The following is a 21,500-nucleotide window of genomic DNA, read 5'->3' on the forward strand; positions in this document are numbered from 1 at the left end:
TGTGTGTAAGCTACCGCCAGTGTCGAGGTATTTCGCGCCTTTTATATATACACGTAGATAATGCAGCTAGAGAAGACTCGGAGTGAGAGAGACAGGGAGTGAATTTCGAGAGCCTTTTGCGAGGAGCTTTGTTTTAATTACTGACGGTGTAATTAGTGCTAAGGTCGAGTTTACTGTCGTTACGAGGAGTTACACTTAGCTTCGGATGATTACCTCTGCTAAGCGGCTGCTAATTATTACTCGCTATCGGTGTAACGCGAGATCGTTACCGCACCTATACTAATAAATAAATAAATAATTCGGTTGCGCGAATCATCGAGCCTCGTAGAGCCAGCGAGACAATACGTTCTAGCCTTATTAAGCAAAGTACCGACATTCTACGAATGCGCCACGCGCAGAGAAGCATCTCGTTGAATGCGTCGTAAACCCGATACATATACACACACTTCCAGAAAGGGAGTCTATTTTTCCCTTTTTGCCTTGGCTCCTTTTCTCTTTCTTTCTCCGCGCGCACATGCATAAGTGACACTTTTCTTTTGACGCGGCGCGCAGCGCCTCTCCCGAGCCGGCCGGTTACTCCTGGAAGCACACATACACACACCGCGAGGATTGCGCGCTTTATTCTCGTTTCGTTTCTACTTTATCCTTCTGCCTTTGTCTCCGTTACCGCCGCCGACACTTACTTTTTCTTTTTGGTGAGGGCTTGAAACGATGACAATTTCACAAGGGCGACGGCGGCGTTTCGAGGGAAATTCGAGGATAATTCGAAGGGATGATGAAGAGAGAAGGAGAGAGGCTTGAGAAACGGAGAAAGTGTTTCTTCTCTCTGCAGTGCAGATCGAGGGGACGTTCGACGCGTTGTTGGAATTCAAGAGATGCTTCTTCAGACTATACCGTTGCAGCTTTTGTTCCGTGGCGTATACGATCTTTGAGAGTTAAATTTAGTGCGCGCACCTTCGTCGTCTCTGATAACAGAGACTGCAGCGCTGCCCTGAGCTTTTAAGGAATTCACCGAGATGAATTGCTCAAATGCTTCGAACGTTTCTCGCGATATACACAATAAGCTTTCCTTACAAACGTGTAACGCGATCCGTATCAATTCACTCGCCCCCCCCCCCCCCCCTAATAAAGACCATCTCAACAATCTCAACACACAACTTAATAATCGAACAAAGCGGATCACAATAGTCGACACACCCCCACACCGTCTCTCTTATTCTCTTCCCTCGACGTCCTTAAATCTCACCCTCAGCGGAATCCGAGACTCGTAAATATCCCGCGGGACGCGTACGGCATCGTCGGTTCTCCACCACGCGAGGAGGAAGTAACACGCACTTCGTCGTCGTTGTACAGTAGTTTCCGAAGCAAGCGCGCGCACGCGATTTCAGACTATCTTCGTTCAGGCGCCGGGATTAATCGCGTTAAAGTCGCTAAACGGAATTAACGGCGAAGACGTCGTAATTTTGCATGAGATACAGTGAGAGAGAGAGAGAGAGAGAGAGAGAGAGAGAGAGAGAAAGAGAGAGAGAGAGAGAGAAAGAGAGAGAGAGAGAGAGAGAGAGAGAGAGAGAGAGAGAGGGAGGGAGGGAGAAAGTGTTTGACGAAGAAGCGTTTATGGCGTACGTTTTCAGCGCGAGAAAGTGACGAGTCGTGCGCTGCAGTTTGGATTTATCTCGGGGGAAGGGGGGGGGGGGATCGCGTGCGAGCGTGTAGGGTGTGGAAGAGGGTTGTGATAATTGATGGGTGGGATGGACGTGATTCTGAGATTATTTGGGATAGAGGTGTTCTTTGAATTGCTGCGAATTGTTTGAATTTTATATTTTTTATTGTGATAATAAAGTGTGGTGCTAACTTAAATTTCGTTTTTTGTTGCAGGTTGGTTGAAATGTTAGTCCTTTGCGATACAGTTCTTATAAATTACACGGATGAGTAAGCAATTAAATCCTTAATGATATCATTATAGATAACGTTTGACGTTTGATATCGTTACTTCGTTCGAATCAAATTTCTTCTGCCCCGCTTTACCCTTTTTCCATCGCGTGCGGCGAACAAAGCGCACACAAGAACTTCGGCGTTTCATCAGGGCACCACGGTATAAAGGATCCTAAATTACGAAAGTTTAAGAGACACGTCCTTTGATTTTAATGACACGTTGACACAGCACCTAAGCCGTGTAATGTACTCGCAAGACCGAGGCAAAACATAATTAACTCGACGCAACTTAAATCAGGACCTTCCCGCCGCGAACAAAGTCCCCGCCGTATACATCGCGCGTATCTCGACGTTTAGTTCACATCGCTCTCCGTCGTTAACTTTTTACACGCATCCAATGAAAATTACAATCAAACCACAAGGCGGTCCGTTTCGGTGAATCAGTTTCATAACCTACTTGCATCGCATTGGAGCAATAGCCATTGTAAAAATCTGAATACCCCGAAATTCCCCGTGAAAAAAAAATAGAAGAATTCATCGCATATCCTCGGCACAATAGCCGCGAGAGCCTCCTCAAAAATCCTTACAAGTCCGGGCAAGCGCGTCTAATCCCTCGGCCCATCCCTTTTACACACTCGCGCATAACTCCGCAGAGCCGAAAGAGCGAGAAAGAGAGGAGACTAGTCCGCGGCAAAGCCGTATTATTCCAGCGGCATTATTAGGGGAGAGCTAAATGCTTTTCATATTACACGCGGCTAGGCGCAAGCTAATATAGCGGCCCTAGAGCTCAGCCGTTTCTCCCCTGCGAGCTGCGCACCAGAGTCTCTTAGCGCGCCTCTGCTTTCTCCTTTGCTATATACGCTACGGCTGTATGTGCGGAAACTCTACTTTACTCTCTCTCTCTCTCTCTCTCTCTCTCTCTCTCTCTCTCTCTGTCTCTGTCTCTGTCTCTGTCTCTCTCTCTCTCTCTCTCTCTCTCGTTTTGTCGTTGTTTCTTCAGACTCGCGTACTCGTTAAATGAGTATCATTTTTAAGCCGTTTCGCGCACGAGCTTCGTTTCAAGGGTGATGTGTGAAGATTAGCTGTCGAGTGAGAGAATCCTGTTAGATGCCATTATTAGATACAGAAAACTTGATATTTCACAAGTGCGAATGTGAAATTGCGATCAAGGCATCACGAGCGAGCCACCACTGGAGTACCGCTCCTCGCCAGTTTTCCACGTCCTCTTATACTCTCTCGGTTATTGCTTTTGTCCCGTTCTCCGGCATACGTTATCGTCTCCCCGTCTTCAGCCAAATGTCCAAAAGCGAGAGCACCTTTATACAGGCGAACATAGTTTGCGGCAATCTAACGTGTATAATACCGGCTGTGTGTGTCAGAGGGGTATGGCGCGAAATACGCCGAGCTTCGATCTCACCACTGCATTGCGACCTTATACACGGCTGTCTTCCCTCTTTCTTGCTGAAACTTCGAAGCTCTCGCGTATAGGGACTAAACGCACCACGACTTTGTACATGGTGAGTGGGGTAGTCGAAAGTTTTTAGTCGAGAGTATGTATAGTGCCCTCGTAAACAGATTGTTCCGTTACTTGATTCTCCGGGTTTGACTTCTTAGCAATGAGGAATCGACCAAAAAATCCAAATGTTCAGCTCACTCGACACCTGGGGTACTATCCCACCCTGCGCTAAAGGATCAGCAACATTGTTTTTGGTCCCCCTTATTTTTGCTATGGAATTTGATAACATCCCGGCTAGCGCTAAGAACTTAATCCCCCGCTCCAGAACCGGCCAATATAGCAAAAGCGGTTTCACTTTAATGTTGCGGCTGCGCGAGGCAAAATGAAAAGCAGTTTGCGCACGTCAAAATACCTCGACGCCCCCCCCCCCCACACACACACACCGGGAGGTGGATTAGACGTATACACACACACGGCAAATTTCATTTTTCCTCCTCGAAAAACCAGAAGCCGCGTAATTTATTAGCGCTGATGATACTTTACGATGCTTAGTGCCGCTGCCGCCGCTGCAATCTCGCGACACCTCGTATACGCCCCCGTTTTACGAGGGCGTACAGGGAAAATTTTGCTGCAGCGCGAACTGTCCTATCTCTCGCGGCGATGTGTATACGAGCGCGAGCGCGCAAGCGAGAAGTATTTAATCAAAGTTGATAAGTGACGAGAGTGAGGGAAAGAGAACTGCGAAACTGTATTAATAGCGCGGGAGTTTAATTAATTCCACGTTTGACTTCGCGAAACTTACTTTACGCGCTCTAATTGTTTGCGGAGCCTGGGAGTGATGGTTTCGAATGCGAGACTCGTGAAGTTTTTTCATAAAGTGTAGGATATGAAAGCGATGCGTATCGAGAGACTGCGCTTTTTTTTATTTTAATCGCGGACTATACTGTGCTGCAGTAGATGGATTTCCGAGTATTTTAGCGATAAGCAGGTATTTTCGGCTTTTTCCAAGTTTTAAAATAAAAGCGCGCGGGATGTATATGCATTCGAGTCGAGAGAGAAAGAGTGCGGGAACATTTATTTTAAAATTCCAATAGATATCCGGCACTTTGTATCAGGTATTCTCTTTCTCTGTTTTGCGCTCTTACTCCGTGCGCGTGTGTATAGGGCATTTTAAAGGCTATTTTTGATTGAACCGCCCAGAAAACCGCTTTCACTATTGATCACCACAAATTTATTAATGGGCAAGAATAAATGATAGAAGCTTCTGCAATAAAGCTCGTCCAGTTTTTTCGAATGCAAAAGTTTGATCGATGTAGAATTTCCGACTTTTCGAGTAGCCCCCTGCCAAAAACTGCGAGATATTTTCGATTAAAATAATAAACAATGCCGCAGATACGCAACATTCCAGGAATTATTTCATTAAAAAAAAACCGCTGCCAATTCATTGGCACGTAGCTTCCTCCAACTAAATTTATAAGTCCAGTAAATAAAATATTGTTTAGAGGAAGCAAAAGTTTTCAGAAAAATCGGTTTTTACATTTTTGCTCTTTATTTGAGAATCGCTTGACGAAATCGTTCAAAATTTTAGCAGTAGATAGCTTTTTTATGGTGAATCACCAAATAAAATTTTGATTTAGAGATATTAGAAATAAAAAATATTTCAAAAAAAATATTGAAACTTTGATATCTTAAGAACCATCCATAGGGTTGGAAAGCTGCGCAATGAACTTAGCCAAAACATAAAATATCTACTTTTTCCAAAATCGCAAGTGCAATAAGGCCTTTTTACGTCCGTAATCAAGGCCCAAAAAAATCATTTTTTTCAGTTTTTGATTTTTTACTGAAAAAACAAGTAGTCTAATCACTTAAAATTTTTTAATGAGATATAGTTTGATACGAGACCCATCGACATGATTTTTTTCGTAACGTTATGATGTTTAGTTTCAGAGATATGAATTTAAAAAAAAATCACCTTTTTTATTTTATCTGCCAAACAAAGCGGTCGATCCCGAGGACCAAACCAGAAAAAGTAGGTATTTTTATTCTCTTTCAAATGCATTAGAGCTTAATTGTTTGTAACGATGCAATGATTGAAAAAACGCAAAATAGTGTTTTTCAAAAATCGAAAAATGACTAAAAAAAAAATAGTTCAGAAATTAAAAAATAACAGTTTTTCCCGAATTCAGAATCCAAAAATAGATATGCATGTCAAATTTTATCGATATTGACGAAACAGTTTCAGAAATATTACGGTATACACGCACACACACGCACACATCCAGAAGGATATTTTCTAAAAACACTTGATTTAAACTTCTAACACACCAAAAAGTATTTTCTAGAAGTTTTCACGGAATTCAAAATTTTACCATTACAAAGCTTCCTTTAGCAGAAAGCAATAATCAAGAGTATATATATATATATATATATATATATATATATATATACTCTAAAGACGCGACACACACAGGATGGCGAACGTGCGGAGAGTTGCGATTTTTGTTTCTATTTTTCACTTTGCTTGCGTAATGATCTGCTAGAAACGTGAGTGCCATTATAAACAGGTTGTATCCTCATCGTAGTCGTATCGTCGTAGTGCAGCGTCTGCGTTATAATTGCGAATCAGTGATATAAGTAGCGATAATGGTCGTTGAGTGATAAATATGTAAAATCGGGTAAAAACCGCATTTCTTTGAAAATGTCATGCCACCCCTGGTAGAAAATTTATCCTATTTCTAGGCCGAATTTCTGGCCAACGCGTCTTAATATGAGGTTTATCTGAAATCAAGGGGAGCGACAGCGCCGCATTGGCGAGTAAAAGTGTACAAAGTATACACGATACGACAACGGCGCGAATCGTGACCCTTATATACTTTGATATTGGGGTTTCTAACCTCCCAAAAAATGCATTTATATGCTTTTCGTTTTATTTGTGGTACATCTCTCGCTATTTATCAGAGAGCGATTGATTGAAGCCTCATTAAGAAAAAAGATTCATCCCAAAAGACTATTTTATTCGCGAAATATCGTAGGTTTAGCTCGGTAAATTTCCTTTTCTCTCAGGCGGTCTTCATCATCCTCTCCACGCATCCGATCACGTGACGTCATTTTTAACTGGACATTGACTAGCGAAAAACTGCTGAACGATTCTACCAGGGCACATACTATACAATATTTTCTATAAACATCACCACTCATTGCTCACAGCCGTCTATTTTATCGCTCTAATTTGCAATTACAGTCAAGTGCGCACGCTGCACAATTGCGGTATCGTAAATAATGTCACGTTGACCATCATTCTGTACATGATAAAACGAACTGTTAATAGAACGGAAAAATACAAAATAACAAAAATATAATAAGCCACTGCAACTACTCGAATAAAGAGATACCAAAAATATATTTGTTTGATGTCCTTGGTAGAAATATTAACAGGTTTCCAGCTTGAAATTGGCGAGATCTGTTAAAAATTAGCTTACAATTAGATGACACATACCCAGTAAAAGAGCGACTTATTAAACAGGTTTGCTCCTAGAAAGAATTGAACTATTCCCTAAGGGACTTAAGTACTACACCAAAGTGATTGACGGTTTAGAGATACCTGAGGGAGCGTGAAAAAAAGTTATGAACATTTTCAGAATTCACTCTAATTTTTTAGGTTGTTAATTAAACAACTAACAAATAATTTAAGTGCTCATAGGCAGGCTTGTGTAGCCTGTAAGCGAAATAATAAACAAATGAAATATATAAATCAATGTCTGATTTAGACAAACAATCAGAACTAGCTACGGCTTTCGGCGACAAGTGTACCTGGTCTCTTATTACCAGTCGCAAAAATACGTCGAGGGGCTGGTAAAATGACCAAAATGATTTCATCAATCACGAGCGGCAAGTGGTACACGTGCCCTGTCTGTCTTTTTGAAAAATAAACGTCGAATTAGCAGCTTACGTTTCATAACACCCATATGAACATGTCAGCGATTAACCCAAGTATTCAGATGGGTCTGCGAATAGAAATTAATTCCAACGGAGACAGTTGAATAAAAACTGTTACGATAACTTATTTTTAAATAATTTTGCAAATATCTGTATAAAAATTTAGATATCTAGCTTTAATACAATGCAGATGGCATGTGATGAATGGATTTGAACATCCGCTGATAAGACTTATAGCCTTCATTTACTTACTCACTTAGGGTGTATTCCGTTTTGTCTCGAGATTCTCGAGACATAACGGAACGTTCCGATATGTAGTGCTGAAACGCAAAACGGAACGTTCCAATATAATCCGCTGTTGGCGCTGCTGGCAGTACTGCGAATCGTGAAAGTGCGCGAGCGTGACTAGCTGTAATCTCGTGTTCATACCGGCAACCATGTCCATGCAACGGGCCGAGATCCCTTTACAACTTTGCATGAAACAATAGTCGAATTATCGCTTTGCAGCTAAAATGTTCAGAACCAGGTCTTCACCACTTTTTAAAACACGACGAGGCGATAACGAGACGAGACTCAAAGCGATCAACGAAAACAGCAGCCAAAACCCCGGAGAGGCTTGCCGGTATGAACACGAGGTTACATAGCTAGTCGACCTCGCGCGCTCACGCAGTATCACGATTCGCAGTACTGCCAGCAGCGCCAACAGCGGATTATATTGGAACGTTCCGTTTCGCGTTTCAGAACTACATATCGGAACGTTCCGTTATGTCTCGAGAATCTCTAATCTAGTTAAGTTACCACCATAACCTTGAAGAATGTAAAATATTGTTTAACATTTTTTGTTCTGCACACTGATAGTTCAAACATTGTTAACAAGTCCAATTTTAATTTTCCAATTATACCCATCACGTAAATTGAAATTATTCTTATTCTTAGGTTAGGAATTTTTCAACTCTGTTTATCCTATGATAAAGCTTTTATTTAATGAATAATGCCAGTAGTTACTGACTTTCAAGAATGATATTATAATTACTCATAAAAGACAGTAACATTCTTCTCAATAAACAATAATAATATGATGATCAAGGGGCGCGGTAGTGCCTCGATGGCAAATATGAGTTTTTATACACTGTGCCGTCGGGGAGCGGCGCGACCCTATTATACTTTGCATTTGTTATTTAACCTAAATGCGTTTTATTGTCTCCAATGATTTCTTGTCTGATATGTCTTCGATGCTTATGTTTGAATAATGTATCTTGAAGATTTTAATGAGGACTTTCGTGATCATAATATTTTGCTTCAAAAATGTCACTTTTAGTAAAATAATAATAATTTCTTAAAATTTTGGACAAGCGATTCTCATTTTTTTAAGTACAACAATACAAGCATATGTTATGAGATAATAGGTTATAAGGTTAGTAAGCTATTTCAATTTACACAGATATAAAAGTACCATTACATGTAATTAAGTCGGTAATTAATGCATTAAGTCGGCACGTGTGCGGTGTGTAAGAGTATTTTTTGCGTCTGGCGTAGTCTGGTGTACTTAGTATATACAAAAGCAAGAAGTTGTTGAGTAAGGTCAGCTAAGCATTAACCCAAAGAATATGTGAGAGACGAGGATCAGATTTTCTACGTTAGAAGTTGCCATTTGTTATCGTGGATTATTGTGTGACCAAATGCAGCTGAAAGAGGCTCACGCGACTGCAGCGTGCATCGGGACTCGTGTAACGGTGTAAACATAGCCTAAAACAATGCAGTGTATCGGAGCTTGTCGGTGTACGGGTATGAAGACTCGCTATATAATCGAACTCTCTTTAATCAGTCTGTGTGCGTGGTTATACGTTTGCTGAAGAGCCCTCGTGCTTCCGATAGTGTTCCGGACGTAACCGAGGACTACTAGGGATAAGAGTAAGTGCGGCGTATTTATTCTTTATTAATAATATATTCTACCATTAGTAGTTTTAGCGAACGTTTTTCCGTCATTTGGCTCTCATATGCGCGAATCGACAAGGCGATTCGTGGCTTCAGGCCAATACGGTTAGGAGTGATTTTATAATCATTCCTAGACTGCCACGACCCCCTCTAGGAGTTTTACTCTGCGGATTTTGAGGGTCACTTTCAGTGCGGAGAGGCTAAAGGGCCGATCTGTGACTGCCAGGCCAGAGAGACGAGTGGCGAGAGGCGTTCGCGCGGGCACATGACTGGGTGCGTATAGCTATAGATATAGAGGAGCGCGCGCACTGCTTCGAGCCCCTTCGGTAGTCCTCGGGAAAGCGTCTTTGTTCTAGCGGGCCCGAGTTTTCGGCGGCGTTTAATGAGTAGAGCGTCAGTTCTCGGCGATAACTTGTGAGAGAAGGTCACACCAGGACCTGATCGTTAGGAGATTTCAATAAAGTCATAATATCTGATCAACAATGATTTCACAGTTTATTTTTGAACCTTAATGTAGTCTTGTCCCATACAGATAGTGTACTGCTCGACAAGAATTATAATGAGTCTGATAAGCGCCGAGAGCGCCAGCCAGGACGCGATGCAAGCTCTCGCGTAAGTATATCATACACGACGTGTGAATGTTTGGTACAGAGTAAATACAGCAGCGTGCTCTATATCAACTAGGAACGTCTCGGAACCTTTGGCTCACAGAGATGGACTGAAAACTGGGCACTGGTCAATCGCTCCAGGATATGCTGACTGCGACATGAGAACGCGATACACGAAGGCAGGGGAAACAGCTCTTTAATAAGTGAGATCACGATTGTTCTGTTCTTTCACAAGCTTATACGCTATTGTTTCCCCGAAACGAGCCAACGACTACAACGTTTTCTTCTTGATCTTCCGCAGCACAGAAACAAGTTCGAGGCGGGATGCGACTGTGTCAACGATCTCACCGAGTTCGGGGATGAGAAGAACTACTAGGACGCGAGAAAGATGGACTAAATACATTGCAAAATCACACCGACTTACTGAACTGTGATATCAAGAACGTGACCAATAGTGTAATCAGCGGGCCATTTGTGTAAGCTCATTTTCAACTTTATGAGTTCTGTAAACCGCGTTGCAGTAGCATTCTTTCGACAGGTTGTTTGCGTCGAAGCTATTTCTTTAGAAGTTTGGTTAAACTTATGAAACGGGTGTGAAATCGGTTTGAAAAACACCTTTAACAAGGTAAAATGTTGGCAACTATTAGTTATGGCTTCATCCTCGAGAATCTGTATCTTTGTATTATGATTCTTATTTTTTTTTTAAATTTACGATATTCTTAAAGAAATTGTCAAATGTTTGTAGCTTACAAAAGTTTTTCTATATATTCTCATAAATATATACGTTAGTGAATGTAGTGAAATCAGTTTTGAAAACTTCAAGCATTAAGGATCAGCAGGTAAGCTATAGAATCCATCATAACTAATAGTTATGAAAAATAAGATAGTTGCACTTTTCAAAATTATTATTTACACTCACACTTGCCGTCCCGACGTCTTATGGTTTATCGATGAAACACTCAAATTATTGTGCCTAAATCTGTTAAATGGCACGAATTACATTTTTTATTATAATCTAAGTTACAATATAAGTTTATTGTAAAGAATAGAATTCTAATATTGCGGAATTAGCTAAATTTTTCTTGTAGCAACTGAACCTCATTAAATAATCAAGTTTTTTTAGAAAACATGCACGTATGATGTGTATGCCGATTAGTAAATATTATGCACATTGTAGACTACCGAGACGGACACAAGTGCTCAAAACATCAGCCGAGTCTGAAACCCCCCCCCCCCCCCTTGTTGCACAGTGTACTTTTTATGATAAGTGCACGAATGGGCCATTTATCATGCATATGAAAGAAATGGGAAATTCGAGGACTTTTCATAGTAAAACGATAATATATTGAAAATTTTGAAAATTTTGGAAAATATTGAAAATTTAAAAAATTTCTAATTTCTAAGAAAAAAAAGCTAATTTTTCCCCCTAATTGCACAATATACTATTTGTAATAATTATTTATAATTAAATACAGAAAAATAAAATTATTTACTAAAGCTACAGAAAATAGAAAATAATAATCGAAATTCAGAACATTTGCATGATTTCACGCCTGATCTAATCTCAGTGTATATAATTAGTTCGCATTTTTTGAATCATTATCGTCATCGTATCGTCGTCGTCTTAGAAAAAATCTTCTATAAGAAATAATTATTAGAAATAACTATTAAGGGGATGTCGTCCCAAAAAAACACTGTTTTTCTATTACATAAAACTTTTTGAATAAAGTTTGCAGATGAAATCTGAGTCTGTAGCGCCGTAGTGTTAAGTTTAATAAATCGTTCTACCGTAAGGAAATTTCGATCGGTTTTTAGTTTTTCTAAAATCTTGGAAATACGAACAGATGTTTACGCGTACTTCGTCGTACTCATGCGATTGCAGCGCCAACCTTAAAATCTAATTTTACATAAAACTTTTTCAATGAAGCTTGCAAATGAAAAACCGAGTCTGTAGCACCGTAGTGTTAAGTTTAATGAATCGTTTTACCAAAAAATTCGATCTGGCTTTTTGTTTTTCTGTAAGTTTGAAAATATAGAATACCCCGTGGCGGATTTGCGAAGCTTCTGGGACGACATCCCCTTAACTAAAAGATTACAGATTTCAAGTAAACTACATTTTTCTACAAGTATCCGTATATGATTTGTAAATAATATTTTATCCATTAATTTTGAACGTTATAAATCTTTATAACAAACTGAGGGTTACAAAAGAAATAATTTGTAGTACAATATAAATATGATTCAAGACGATGTAAGTATGAATATAGAGAGTTGTAAACATATTTGTGATTAAATAATTTCTTAATCTAAAATCTAACATCGGGGTTGCTATTCTTTTTTGGTTCTACCCCTACTTTAAGAAAGAATCATCAAAATCGGAACACTAGTTCCCAAAAAGCAAAATTTTTACGCATTTTCAGATATAAGACGCTCGGCCAAATTTCAGCCGCGGGACGTTCCGCATACGACGCACGCGCGCTCCACTTTCCACAAAATCACGCTGTCGCTTTTGTCACCAACTCACTTTAAATATTCACATTTATTGTTGCTCAAATATCAGATATGATAATTTAACTCTTACTGTAGAACACCTGTAAATTTTAGCTCTTGATATTAATAAACAAAGCTGCAATGATTTTTTTTAAACAAAAAATTATTTTAGCTCCAGATCATCGTAGAGCAATAATTAAACGCTTAATATTTGCCTAAAGCAGAAATAAATCTCATGGTACCACTCTGCACAGGTTTGAAATGCTTGATAAAGAAAAAAAAATAGTTATTTGCCTAAAAATCATAGCAATTAAGTAATTGATGTCAAAATTTTATCTGAAAATAATTTACCCTTTAACTTTTAATAATAAAAATTCATGATTTTCAACTAATGTTTAAACTGTTTAAAATGTTTAATGTTTCAATTAATATTTAAACAATTTACCCTTCAGTAATCAACTTTTCCTTTATTGTACGTTGTAGTATAACTCTTTGCGAGTAAAATAGACCCTCGGAGAAGTCTCTCCGACATCTCAAAAAAAATTATTTTGAATCTGGCAAGAGCCTTTTTTACATAACAAATAGGAATGAACAAAAAGTTATGAATATTTTAAGCCAAAACGTATACCACTTATAAAGTGTACAAAGCATTTCAAAAAAAGGAATACTACGATTTTTTGAAGCATAGCTAAATAAATTATAGAAAATTTTAAAAAATGCTAAAACCAGCTTTTTCCGTTTTTTGAGTAAACAAATGTACGAATTTCAATTTAGTTTATCTCATTTTGTAGGTATTTCTAATACTTAAAGTACGAGTTGATGGCTTGAGAACAAAATGTGTCGGTCCACTCGCGGAAGCAGTTTCGAGCCTGACAATTGCTCCTTTGATATATTATCTTTTATAAAAATTACGACGTGAGCATGGTAACATAATATTTACTCTGCTCGAGCTTGGGTTTCGATAATTAAAGTTGGTCGGTCTCAAAAACTGCTTAATATCGATTGTTGTCTCATGCGTTCGTCGCGGGCACCCAAATCGAAATCGATGACTCCGATAGCAACAATAGCCAAGCCGTGAGAAAAGAAAACGAACGCCTCACTCTAACGTATTCGAGAGCGACGAAAAAAAAAACAAAAAAGAAAGTCGGGGCCAGCGCTCGAGTGTCATAATGATAAGGGCTGAGCAATCGAGAGACAATATAATTCGTACGGAGAAGACAGAGGGAGAAAGAAAGAAGATCGCAGGTAGCTCGGAGAAACGCCCAGATGGAGCCGGACAGATACGGACCAGAGACGCCTCGCCGGCGGAGCTTCTGGTCAGCCTTTTAACAGACGTGGGTTATTATTAATGAACGGCACACGACTCTGGCTTTTCACTCGGTATCTCGAGCAAGCGACCAGTGAACCGACGTCATGGTCGAGAGGCTCATCCTCGCGTTGTCTCTTAATCTGCGCTATACAGCGCGACTTGTCAACGAGCGGAGGTGGTTCCTCTGGCCGCTGACGCTTCTCGGAAGTTTCGATCAAGAAATGAAAATTGACAGGGGGTATTATTTTTCTTTCTAATCTTTACGCATGAAATTCAAGCCGGTTCGCGAAGGCGATGTAAATTTTGTTGCACTAATTCACATTGTTATTGATTGCCAAACAACGTAATTGTTATAACCGGTTTTAGTATTAGTTGCCGAAGGTTCTGCTTAATGATATTCAGGAAACTAAATTGCTATGTAAAATGGTCGATAATGCAGAATAGAATCATGTGGTACAGTCGATTTAAAAAACAAGTTGCGTAAAAATATAATGAATTCATTTGCCAAAGCCTACAGCATTAATGTTCTCGTCGCGACTCGTTTTTTTAGCCTTCTACCATTTGCTCTCCGATTGCAAGCAAGTTATGAAACGACAGCTGCTAATTCGACGTTTATTTGTCAAAAAGACAGTCGGTATGTTGGCAGATATTACGCGTATTCATTGGCGTGATATTTTTAGCTTCACGAAAACACGTAGCTGGCGGAACAAAGAGCGTCCCATAATTGCTGATGTTTGTTGGAATAAAAAATCTGATTGATATATTGCAATTTTAAGTTTCATCGATTATATATTTTATCAATACTTTACATATAAATATACTTTGATATTTCACTTAGGTGTTTAAAACTTGGTTGTTATTCAAAAAAGTGCTAAAATGTTGAACCTTCTGTTGCTAAACAGCTAGGCCGTTCCAGGTACATTGGTACACGCTGCAATAGGTACTTGCATCAACATTGTACACCCGACTACAGTATTTCTTTGATTTTACTTTTTCACATATTGGCTTATCTGAAATCACATAAAAAACGAACAAAATGATGTGCATAGAAATATATAATATGTATAGAATTTTATATATTTATTCAGATCTTAACTTTTGTCTTTTTCTTTAACTGCATCTGCCTTTGTGGAAGCATATGATTGTTGGGCAGAACATATATACTTTGAGCAAAATACAAACTTATCTGAACTATACAAGGATTCACATGCGTTTTTAGCCATAATATCTGAGCAGAAGCCCTCTAGAATTATCAAATACAATTTATGAATATAATATAAGGTTATTATTTTAAGTTTAATTACTCTTATTACTTTTAGCCCCAGTAACTGTAAGAAATGTTGCACAAATTACAGCCAAAGAAAGAACAATGCAGTAACTTCTGAACATTTTCTCTATTTTCAACGTATACAAACGATTACATGACATGGTTTAGCCTCCTATTTATACTCAAAATGTTTAAAACATGCAATAATTAAAGTAATTAAAGTACATTATCGATATTATCGTGAAGTAATTCATTTAATGAAGTTTATCTAGTACGTTACTAGTCAAAATACGGATAATTTTTTAAAATTCTTATCCCGTTTTAATACAAGAGATATAATTCATTTAGGACTTATGAAAAGCTCTCGAACTCGATCTCGAAACAAATGAGTGGAGTAAGTCACGCCGAGCAAACATCGCGAATGTAAATAAACAAACTGATGGCTGAATGAACGCATACGCTCATTTCAGACCGATTGTGTGCTCTGATGTTCAGACCTATTATATATTTAAATAGCATGGAGAAAAGTAAAATGCGCAGAGTAGAATAATTAATAAGAATAATTAGTAGAATATTTTAAGGATATAGAAAATTGTAATTGTATGCGATTTATACATGTGATAAATATAATATTATTGATAAATGAGTCTAATGTAAATAAATACATATTATTGTATGAAAACATCACCTGTTTCCTTACAGATGTAGAGCTGTAAACAAAGGAGGATACCCATGAGTATAGGTGATTTCTGCCTGTAATGCGGTACCTACGGAACCTATACCAACGTATAGGTCACGAAAAAATATGAAGTTTAAAAAAAATTGACCTCCATAACCCCCGGGAACATAGAAAAAAAGCTACATGAAAATTTCATCCCTAAAAGGCAAAAAAATTTGTAATACCGCAAAAAATAATTAAAGCACAACTGTTTGGGGTCCCTAGAAACCTAGAATCAAATCTCGTATAAAATACAGTAGAAAAAAGTAATTTTTTATTGGGAACCACCCCTAAGTGACGGTGAATAGAAGAATGATGAGCGTAACATCAACTCACCCTCGTAGTACTTCGCGTTTTAAAGTGACTTGGCACACTTTATTCTGAACTATTAAGGTGCCTATCAAAAGTTAGTATCAAAACGCAATGTTACGCTGCATCCCTGATTGGGAACCACCTCTTGAAGAGGTATAAAATCTCTAAGTTCAGATTTCTTTGAAATCGGGCATTTGCGCCTTGCCACCGTACTACCTCTTGTCACAGACTTTGGGGGTTAAATCGCAACTCAAATTGAAGCGTGCAAAAAATGCAGTAGAATAAAATTATTCTTAATTAGGAGCCACCCCTATTTTTTTCGAGAGGTTATGATGTTTAGTTTCAGAGATATGAATTTCTAACAAAAAATCACCTTTTTTACTTTATCTGTCGAACAAAGAGGTCGATCGCGAGGACCAACCGAGGAAAAGTAGGTAATTTTATTCTCTTTCAAATGCATTTTAGCTGAAATGTTTGTAACAATAAAATGATTGAAAATAACGCAAAATAGTGTTTTGCAAAAATCAAAAAATGGCCATAAAAAATAGTTGAAAAAATAAAAAATAACTGTTTTTCCTAAATTCAGAATACAAAAATAGATATACATGTCAAATTTTATTGATATTGACGGAGTAGTTCCAGAAATATTACGGTATACATACACACACACGCGCACACACACACACACATCCATACGGACATTTTCTAAAAACACTTGATTTGAACTTATAACTCACTAAAAAGTATTTTCGAGAAGTTTTGACAAAACTTAAAATTTTACTATTACAAAGCTTTCTCGAGGAGGAAGAAATTTAACGATTTCGGTGCAAACGAACCGATGAACAACGTTGGAATCCTCAAACATTATTCGCTTATATTTACAAAACTATATATAAATCGCACTAACTAAATTAATTACCAAAAACTCGAGCAACGCAGCCAACACAGCCGCGCGATTACCTCGCAAAGCTCACTTTTCCCCCACATGTAATCGCCCCGACAACGTTGCATCAAACGGGGAAAGTATATAAGCTCGCGCATCATTGTCGCGGCGAATGAAATTAAGCCAATCTTGCGCGGCTATTCCCCGAAGAGGGTGATTTGCGCGCGGCGTTAATTCACACCCGCACCTCTGAGTCGCCGGCAGGCATTAGTCCGATGTCGGCGCGAGCTTATAAATTCCCCCCCTCCCCCCCCCCCCTCTTTCTCAAGTGCACGAGAAGCTTGTATATACGTATACATATGGTCGCTCTCGAGCTGATGGCTGCTTCTAAGGAGTAGAACGAAGGAAGCAGCGAGAGGCTGTCTTGCGCTACTACGGCCATAAAGTAATTTTCCCTCGATTGGAGAACTTGGCGAGTTGCGCGGCGTCGTGACGGTTATTATTATTTTGGTACACATACCTACATAAGCATGATGTTTACCAGCGGTTCTTACCAAACAAGATAGCTTGTTCGATACATCTATAACGAATAAAAAAAAAGGTGTATTTTTTGCGCTCAAAATTGCTCAAAACAGCACTCGCTTGCTTAACTGAAATTTATCGTCTCGCGGCCGCACTGCATCTAATACCCAGCTACGCGAGAGTTGCTGCTCGGCAGCGATATCGTTTTTAGTGCTGCACGCAGCTAGCGAGAGAATCTGAATGAAAGGCTGGCATCGGCGGAGCGATAAGAACGCGCTTACACGAGTGCGCCGTAGCAGCGCGCGAGTTTTGCGGCGGGTTATGACAGTGTCGAAGTGGGGCGTCTTTCTTTTCTTAGAGCGCGATACTCGTTATCTAAAAGAATGTTTTCGAAGGTTACATTGTATGTTACGTTTACTAAAAGAATGTTTTCGAACATTACATTATGACGAGCGAGGATTGTTGATCGGCAGGCCAATGATAATTGAAGATCGCTCGTTGCCCGGCGAACCAAACATGCAAAAAAGAGGGAGATGCTTGCGAGAAGTCATTGCGTGCAGTCGAATACATTTTGAGTGTTTTTGAATCGTAGTTAATAAAACATCATCATTACAAAACAAAGTTTCATTTTACAATATAATATTTTTGTAATTAAAAATGCAATAAAAACATGAAAAACCATTTACGTAATCCGTAAAAGTGTTTTAACGAACCGCGACGAACAAACTCAAGCGATGTTAGCGATCTCGTATAACTCGGACACCGGCGCGTCGGTAGTGGAAACGCTGCGCGCACACATCCACACCAGCAGCAGTAGTAGCGACGGCGTCACGCACAAAACAACTCGACGGAAAGAGATATATAGAGGGTTTGGAGGCGGAACGAAACACGGAAAAGCTTATCAGAACACGTGGCGACACGAGACTGCCGATAGTAAAACCTTCGAATCCCAGCCCATTGTTTCGCCTAGCCTTCGATTAGCGAGTAGCGAGTGCTTTTCGTCACACTCGTTCGAATCTCTCTCTGTCTCTCTCTCTCTCTCTCTCTCTCTCTCTCTCTCTCTCTCTCTCTCTCTCTCTCTCTCTCTTTGAATGGTGTGAGCTATTGCGTAGATTAAACCAGTTGTTTTGTCGTTTCTATTTGCGCGTTGTGTGTCTCCTATACTCTTTCTACGCGTGTATGCCAGCACTGCTTCACGGTCTGCTTGATTCTCTTGTTTACGTTTGATCCGCCTCGCTTTTGGTTTTGCAACGACGACCTGGTTTGCTGTTGCAGTTGGACGGCGCGCGAGGCACCTCTTTTCACTGCCGGTCTGCTATACCTCGCCCCCGATTTTTTTTATAGATGTTTGCTTTGTTGGATGCACGTTGGAGTGTTTTTTTATGGTTGAAACGACGAGAAATGGAAAACGTTCGCGATATTGCGAAGCTGTTATAATTACTCGGACCAATCCTCTCGCGAAAGCTGCTCTTGTACTTCAATTTTTACTGGGTGGAAATCTTACCATACGCTAGTTAATTTTTTTTTTACGTGGCATTTGGAACTCGAAAGTTCATCGCCTCATCTACGCAAGCCTTCCACGCTGCCCTATCTTGTGTCAACCCCACCCAAGATGCATCTCTCCGATCGACACCCACCCGTCCTATTTCTACTAGATCCGCTTTTACGTTGTCCTCCCATCTACGTCTAGGTCTACCTAGAGGTCGCGTTACCATCGGCCTGCCCTTCATGACACGCGCTGCCGTACGGTCGTCTTCCATTCTCGCTACCTGCCCTGCCCATCCCAATCTGCGCGATTTTATTATTCTGTTAATATTTGGTAACGCGTACAGATTGTGTAACTCATCATTGTGTAGTCTCCTCCATTCCCCGGTTTCCTCATCTTTCTTCGGCCCGTATATTTTTCGCAAGACTTTATTTTCAAATACCCTAAAACGGTTGTCCGCCTGCTTAGTGAGAGCCCACGTTTCGCACCCGTACAGAACCACCGGCAGTATTATTGTCCTGTATATTCTTATTTTAACGTTTTTAGACAATAGCCTCGACTTAAGTAAATTACTCACGGCATAGAAGCAAGCATTACCCGAATGGAGTCTCTTATTTATTTCGACATTAATCTCGTTTCTATCATTTATGGTCGTACCCAGATACCTGAATTCGCTAACCTTTTTAAAAGTAAAATTCCCAACTCTGAGATCTTCCTCCCCTCTGCAGATGCCTAGCTTATCCACAATCATGTACTTTGTTTTTGATTCACTCACTTCTAACCCTGTATACTCCACCGCTTTTATGAGGATTTCCGCGTTTCTTGCTACCGTTTCCCTACAATCCCCCAGTATATCCAAATCATCTGCGTAGCCTAGTATCTGCGTTGTTCCATTAAGCGCTGCGCCCAGCTGGCTAACCTGCATTTTTCTAACGGCATACTCTAACGTTAAGTTGAACAGCACCGTAGAGAGCCCATCCCCTTGTTTTAAACCATCGCGTATCATGAAGGGTTCTGATACATTACCGCCTACTCGGACCTTTCCCGTGCTTCCGTTCAGACATATTTGAATTAATCTCACGAGTTTTTTCGATACACCGAGAAGTACTAGAATTTGATACATTTTGCTTCGCTTAATAGAGTCGTACGCTTTTTTAAAATCTATAAATAGTTGGTGTATGGTTTCGCATAATTCCCACTTTTTCTCTAACAACTGTCTTATGGTAAACATTTGATCGCTCCTCGATCTGTTGCGCCGAAATCCGCACTGATAATCTCCTACTATATCTCCCGCGAATGGAGTGAGTCTAGCTTGTATTACGTTTGACAGAACTTTGTAGCACGTTGCTAAAAGTGAGATACCCCTATAGTTATTGCAGTCTGTCTTATCCCCCTTTTTAAAAATCGGTATAATGATAGATTCCTTCCAATTTTCGGGTATTGTTTCATTTTTCCAGATGGCACATACCAGTTTATAGATTTTGAAAGTGAGCTCGACGCTCCCATATTTGAGTAACTCAGCTAGTATAGAGTCATTTCCCGCGGCTTTGTTGCTTTTTAGTTTTTTAATCGCGGCCTCTACTTCTTGGTAGCTCGGTTCCTCCACGTGGAGTTCAGCAGTGTGAATTTCGTCCCCTAATTCTTCGCTATTTTCGTGCACGTTTAATAATTTATCGAAATAATTTTTCCACAGTGACAGTAATTCGTTGTCATTTGTTACGAGGTCCCCGTTTTCGTCCTTCATCAATTGCGCTCTACTCCTAAAACCCTTTCTGATAGCGTTAATCCCTCTGTACGTTTCGCGGGGGTTATTTTCCTTACTGTTAGTTTCTATTCTCCTAATAAGATTCTTTTGATACTCCCGCTTCTTATTTCTGTAGATCGCGCTCGTCTGTTTCCTTACGTTAGAATACTCTTCTACGGTCCTATCGCTTCTATTTTGTAAGCTATCTAATTTAGCCTTTTTGCGCCTTTCAAACCAGTTTGCAATCTTCGTCAAACCATGGTTTGCTCTTTGGCTTTTTCTTTTTACCCAGTACTTTGTTCGCGGCCTCTTTTACCGTTTTTTCGATGTCCCCCCATAAGCTATTCGGTTCGTCATTCCCCTCCGGCGATGTGTTTTCTATACGCTAGTTAATAATAAGTGAAATTATTATTACCTGTCAATTATTATTAGAGTATGTATGTATGTATGCATCAGCCTGCACTTACCAAGTCAGAATAAACGGATCATCTTTTTGATTTCATTTCACGAAATACCAGCTATAGCTGTAGTTTTCGAAAGTACTGCTTAACTGAATTTTCGAAACCCCTAATAAACGTCACACGTGTTACGTTTGCAGATATTTCAGAAGAATCTTTCACCCATTCATGCGTAAAATTTCTACGATTCCAATTTATTTCGCACACAAAAACGATTCCTTTTTCTTCTTCAAAAATATATCCCTAACCTAAATTACATGCTTATTATGAAAAATTCGGACACAGCCGCGCATGAAACGAATATTTTAATGAACCCACGATCTTCCCCTCATAAAATGCTCTTTCCATTTCCCGCGCATTGATTTAACTCTCTATCTGCCTCTCTTTCCGGCTTAGCGCGAGAGAGAGTAGAGTCCCCGCTATTAGATGAAAAATCCGTTTCAA

The 21,500-nt window shown here is 39.7% G+C and overlaps 2 protein-coding genes and 1 long non-coding RNA gene across 8 annotated transcripts in view; 2 read left to right on the forward strand and 1 right to left on the reverse strand.

The window, feature by feature from the left end:
• Positions 1 to 21,500, forward strand: part of LOC100678116 (agrin) — a 341,408-nt gene that overhangs the window by 128,837 nt on the left and 191,071 nt on the right. The gene's annotated exons all lie outside the window — the stretch shown is intronic.
• LOC116415867 lies at positions 9,741 to 10,659 on the forward strand. Its single transcript, XR_004226421.2, has 3 exons — positions 9,741 to 9,871; positions 9,944 to 10,070; positions 10,169 to 10,659. It is a non-coding gene; the product is annotated as an uncharacterized LOC116415867 (long non-coding RNA).
• LOC100679225 lies at positions 14,426 to 15,357 on the reverse strand. Its single transcript, XM_003426831.5, has 3 exons — positions 14,980 to 15,357; positions 14,763 to 14,909; positions 14,426 to 14,676 (listed from the first exon to the last, which is right to left on the reverse strand). The coding sequence occupies exons 1-3, from the start codon at positions 15,092 to 15,094 to the stop codon at positions 14,561 to 14,563; spliced, it is 378 nt and encodes a 125-aa protein (XP_003426879.2). The 5' UTR covers positions 15,095 to 15,357; the 3' UTR covers positions 14,426 to 14,560.

Source organism: Nasonia vitripennis, chromosome 1 (assembly GCF_009193385.2).
Source record: "Nasonia vitripennis strain AsymCx chromosome 1, Nvit_psr_1.1, whole genome shotgun sequence".
NCBI classification, from domain to species: domain Eukaryota; kingdom Metazoa; phylum Arthropoda; class Insecta; order Hymenoptera; family Pteromalidae; genus Nasonia; species Nasonia vitripennis.

Excerpts from the sequence above, each read along its gene's own strand:
- LOC100679225 (XM_003426831.5), bottom strand. The coding sequence starts at position 15,094 with ATGTCATGTAATCGTTTGTATACGTTGAAAATAGAGAAAATGTTCAGA. Across the intron at positions 14,910-14,979 it reads TACAGTTACTGGGGCTAAAA|AGGGCTTCTGCTCAGATATT; the intron begins GTAATAAGAGTA and ends TGATAATTCTAG. Across the intron at positions 14,677-14,762 it reads AGTTAAAGAAAAAGACAAAA|ATAAGCCAATATGTGAAAAA; the intron begins GTTAAGATCTGA and ends ATGTGATTTCAG.